The 5,467-nt window shown below is 38.0% G+C and overlaps 1 protein-coding gene across 1 annotated transcript in view; it reads right to left on the reverse strand.

Moving 5' to 3' along the window:
- LOC107738363 (myotubularin-related protein 13-like) overlaps positions 1-5,467 on the reverse strand; it is a 123,699-nt gene that overhangs the window by 80,775 nt on the left and 37,457 nt on the right. The window contains exon 3 of the mRNA XM_016550112.1: positions 880-1,017. Within this exon, the coding sequence (XP_016405598.1) occupies positions 880-1,017 (138 nt within the window). The remainder of the gene's footprint in view (positions 1-879; positions 1,018-5,467) is intronic.

A 5,467-nucleotide genomic window follows, 5' to 3' on the forward strand; every position in this document is an offset into this window, starting at 1 on the left:
TCTTGTACCGGCAAATGACTTCTTCTCACCGGTGATTCCCGATGGTTTTAGAGGACAATTACTCCTCGTCGCCCCCTGTTGTTTCAAAGAATAGTACAAACGGTGAATGCGACAAGTATAAAAGCCTCGTCCATTTGGGAAGGTGCGCGCGCAGTCAGCGGAGGCTCGCGAAGCGGAGCCAGGCAAAAGTATAAATCCCGCTTAAGGCTGGAACCCTGATGGGCGCTGGGCAATAGTCAGAAATTACAGCTGCATTCTTTACATAGCTGTCCTCCAACCCCAGTCCTTTGCAGCTCCTCTTCTTTCCTTCTCCACTGGACAGTGAACTTTAGGATGCTGCAGTAAATTTTGCCCCATCCTGATCGCAGCTGCCATTACTAAAAGGTTCTCAATATGGTTGACTGATTGAGATACATACATTCTCGTCCCAAATATCTTATTTTATGTTAAAAGTACTCTGGTCTTTCTGAGGCCATAAAGACCTGTGAAAAGTTTTGCTTTGCCATGCCACTGTGAGCATTTAATTGACAATTTAATGCTCCTCTGATTCACTATTTCCTTCAAGTGTGCAATGGAAATGGCTGTGATTGGTTACAATGCCTGAATAGCCTAAAATTTAATTGGTCAATGTCTGCTAAATGATGGTGTATTTCAAATATTGTGTGATATGGACAAAGGATAGACCAAAAAATAAATAAAAATTGCAAAATGATTCTGGAAAAAATAAATGTTGGTATGTTGTGTTTATGGTCTCTGACACCTGGACTTTTTTTAAGTTAAGAAAATAATAAGGAAGAAAGAAAGTCAATACAAATACAACAGCAGAGATGCCTGGACCCCTAACTAGACCTTGTAATAAAAACATGGCCTTAATCTCACCTGCAGGTTGACCTCTGCCTCAAAGAAGGTCAGACAGGAGCAGAAGTGTCGTTCTGAGTCTATGTCTGTCAGCACCACTGTGAAGAATGTCGGGAGTTTCCTCTCACGGGACAGTCTCCATCCACCAGGCTGGCAGAACTGTAAAAGCACAAAAAAAACAAACGCTGTCAGACTTGACTCTACAAGAGCCTGGCATTAGCAGAACATGCAGTCGGCACAAAAACAACCACTACATCTTGGTTACCATAAGAGATGACATCATATGCACAGAGAAAAATAACAGGAATTGAATTTAGGGTTGTTGAAATGCATTTCAAACACTTTTCATTGTTTTGACAGGGCTTACTGGAATGCAGTATGAGGCTGTTATGGTACGTCATTGTGCAAATGGGCTAGTGTGTGATCATATGCAGAATGTGCCACTTCAGATAGTACATCCTCTCATCAGAAGGCAGGAAACACCACTGACTGCCTCAGTGCCCTTCAAAAAGCCCCTCCACATCCATTCTGTTACAAAAAATATCCTAATAAATAAACCTGGATAATATCCTGTAGCTGACTAACTGTCCTGCTGCTGAATCCATGCTGCCACAATTAAGTGCCACAGCAAAATAAATGATTTACAATCAGTTGTAAGTATGAATCTGTATTGAATGTGATGCAAAAAAGTAAAAATCAAAGCTTTTGAAGTGTTTGAATTAAATCAATTTGAAAATGTGTACTCCTGCACAGCAAAATAATCAAGATTTCAGAAGCACAGTGGCTTTCCTGTAGCTCAAACTAGTGTCACGGTACCCAAATTTCAGCAGTTGGTGCCAAAAACTATTATATATCTATTTTAACAGTTATCATTTACCTATTTGAAAATACAAACATTAAATAAATTAAATCAGTTAATTATACATAATATAATAAGGTTACACTTTATTTTACGGTGTCCTTGTTACAGTATAATCATACATTTAAGTACCAAGTAATATTAATTAACTACATGCACTATATGGTTAGGGTTAGGATTAGGGTTTGGCTTAGGGTTATTTGCATGTAATTGTGCATAATTTACTGTTATTATAATAGTACGTACATGTAAGATGTGTAACAAGGACACCTTAAAATAAAGTGTCACCTATAATGATTATTCATTTTAAGTAAATAATAGAATAAAACAATGTAGGCTTCAAATATTGTTCAGTTATGCAAACATTGCAATGAAAAGATCAAATGAAAAGTCAAAGAAAAAGAAAAAGTGGCAGGTCTATTGCACTTTGCAAGAATTAATGCCCAGATCTATTTTGACATATCAAAATTTTTGTCCCATCTGCTGCTATGGTTATCATTATGTCAAACATCAGAAGTTTTGACAACACTAGGTCAAATGGTAGAGCATGGTGCTAGCAACGCTAGGTCATGGGTTCGATTCCCAGATTCCCAGCAAGAACTGAAAAAATTTAAATGTGCACCTTGAATGCAATGAAAGTGCCTTTGGATAAAAATCTCTAAATGTAAATGAAAATGAAAGTGCATGCAATGGATAGATGCTGCTAAAGACGCGGCTCTCCTGGATAGCGGTAATAAGATAGGAGAGAACGAGGCATCAGACTGTGAGGAAAGCTGCTGTGTTGGTGCTCAAGTTCAAAGTGGTTTGGCAGGCACAGTGAGGCTGGATCACAAATGGTGGCCTGGCAGGAGATAGACGAGGAAGAGCAACAGAGGAAAGTCAGGAACAGAGATGAAAGAAAGAGTTGGGAAATTACTGCACACTGCACAAAGACTAACGTTAGACAGCTTTTGACTCACGGCTAGGCAAAAGCGATAAGGTGAGTGGGTGGAAACAGACGATAAAGAGTGAAGGGAGAAGGAATGAGTGCCAGAGGGACAGTGAGAATGAAAGACAGAGCTATACAGAGAGTGTTGGATTGACCTCAGGGCTTGAACCAGGATGTTAGCATCCCGCTGCAGCCACAATAGAAGGCAGGAAATCTGGAGCGCTGGCAGGCGAAGACGGAAGAGTGGGATGCTCTTTTCCCTTGTCAGATTGGGACAGGTTCCAGGAAAATAACAGAAAAATATGAAAATATTCAAAGTATGCGATAAATTCCCAGCCAAATCTAGATAAACAAATAATGAGAGTGTGTACGTAGGGTTGATGATGTGGGACGGCAGTGCCACTAGGGTTGGGTACCGAAACCCGTATGTAACCGGTATGTACTAGAACCGAATCAGAACGCAGATTTTGGTGCCTCATTTCGGTGCCACCAATGCTTGAGCGATCGATTGAAATATTTGTTCTCTGGTTCTCCGAAACGGACGTAAGGATCACTGGCACCGCACGTGAAAAATAATTTCCCGACTGAGAAAATTCACGAACGCAAGTCGGAAAGCTCTAATAATACAAATCCAACACATCTTTGTAGTAACGCGAATGTCCATGTTGTTTTCACATTCCGACTTAAAAGCACAACTCGGGAAATGAGAGCATCCGATGAGCGCGTGAATGCAGTAATTACACTTGCTCTGATGGCAGCAGGTAGATACCGTTCTATACTGTAAAAAGCATATGGTAAAAAGGCTATGTCGATTAGCAATGGATTATAAATATACTTAATTATGAAAATGAAATATAATTAAAAATGAAAATACCAAAGATGGCTTGAATAACACAGATAAACTATACATTGTCGCAGTCGAGTGTTTATTGTCTTTGTTTTATCATTCAAAATGTTTATATCTTCTGTTTACTCAGTTACAGCCATAGCAATGCCTTTGTCCACATTAGGGATTTCCTGAGTCCTACTCCTTTTGTGATGCTCATGTGGAGTTTCTGCGCGAGGGCGCCCTCTGGCGTCTAATATGAATGAAACAGACATGAAATGTGTTTATAGCGCTCAATAATGGCCAATCCATCCTATTTTGGGTAAAATTTTTTTTTTTAAAGTATTGGTTCAGGCACAGTTTAGGCACCGGAACTGTTTTAAAAGTATCGATTTGGCACCGGTATCGGAAAAAACTCAAACGATACCCAACCCTAAGTGCCACACAGACCCAAAATGACGCTGTACATTTGACGCAAATGACAACCTACGTACAACCCACAGTGAACGTGCTGTGCTGCTATCCCTCAAAGTTTCGTTTTTATTCCCCTTAAATTTAATGTGACTAGCTCTATAATTGTGGAAAATAGGTTGTGTATTATTACACTTAAGCTACATCACTACTCTTCATTCCTGAGGCTGTTATTATTCGAGTGGCCAAAGGCTCTTAGGTCTGGCGTTCAGTCAAATACTACAAAAACCAAGCCTCAGTCTGAAGTGTTCTGCACGTGTTTGGTTAAGTTCACAAGACAGAACATCCAGACATACAAGAACTGTGGTAAGTGTTACAATGAATAGTTATTGGATTCTGTTATCTGACGACAAAAATAAAAATGAAACACTATGGAGCCCAAACAAGGGATCAATTCTTTAATCATGACTGTGATAAGATGTCTTTGCTTCTGTATGCTCCAAACAGACCTTAAGTACAAAGTACAAAAGGACAAAATTGTGACAATTAACAATTTGTGTTCATATTCTGATTCATATTTGCCATTCGTAATGGTTTCATTAACTCTTTCTGTACTGTCAAGGAAAAAAATATTTTAAAATAGTAATGTGAATAACTGGCAAATTTGATTTTGATAATTAAAAAAGTAAACAATTCTTGCAAAAGACATAAAATGCAACCCAAAATTTAAAATAATAAACAATAACACTAAACAAACATGTTGTAACATTTTTATTCATTTATTTATTTTCATAAATATTACTGACAAAACTCCTAATGTGCAAGATTTAAATCTCATGAGCCACAAGTTGTATGCATGTCAACAGTTATATGTTAGGGAATCACCTACACTGGTTGCAAAATACTGTTTGTTTTTGATTCAGAAAAAAGATAAATAATCATTTGTTCAGGAATCAGACTGGCTGCACTGGTCACGCTGTATGGTTTTGATTTGCTGAAAAAAAAGAAGTACAGGTGCATCTCAATAAATTAGAATGTCGTGGAAAAGTTCATTTATTTCAGTAATTCAACTCAAATTGTGAAACTCGTGTATTAAATAAATTCAATGCACACAGACTGAAGTAGTTTAAGTCTTTGGTTCTTTTAATTGTGATGATTTACCTTTTGACCTCAAAAATGCAAATACGGAGCATTTCAAAGGTAGTATAACTGATAATACTACTGCAGTATTTAATCATTTGCAAAGAATATCCAACATTTAATGTGCTGATTATTCTATGATAATTCTCTGAAGTCTAGGGATGGGAAGATTCCCCGATTCGCTCGGTGCATCGGCATAAAAAGTTAACGATGCGATGCATCGGTTTAAAAAGTGTGCATCGGCTACAAGTTGGCGTTTATATCACAATGCATCGTTTCTAACATATTTGCATCGGTAAAAACCGATTCATTTATATATAATTACTAGTGGATGTGCTATACTTTTATTATTTAGAAAGTAATAATCTGTGACCAATATTTTATATGTAGATTGATTTCTCCTCTCTAAACTGTTTCTCAAGCGCGCGCTCTCATCACCGCTGCT

This window comes from Sinocyclocheilus rhinocerous, unplaced genomic scaffold, assembly GCF_001515625.1.
Source record: "Sinocyclocheilus rhinocerous isolate Xijiao unplaced genomic scaffold, SAMN03320098_v1.1 scaffold1065, whole genome shotgun sequence".
Classification (NCBI taxonomy): Eukaryota; Metazoa; Chordata; class Actinopteri; order Cypriniformes; family Cyprinidae; genus Sinocyclocheilus; species Sinocyclocheilus rhinocerous.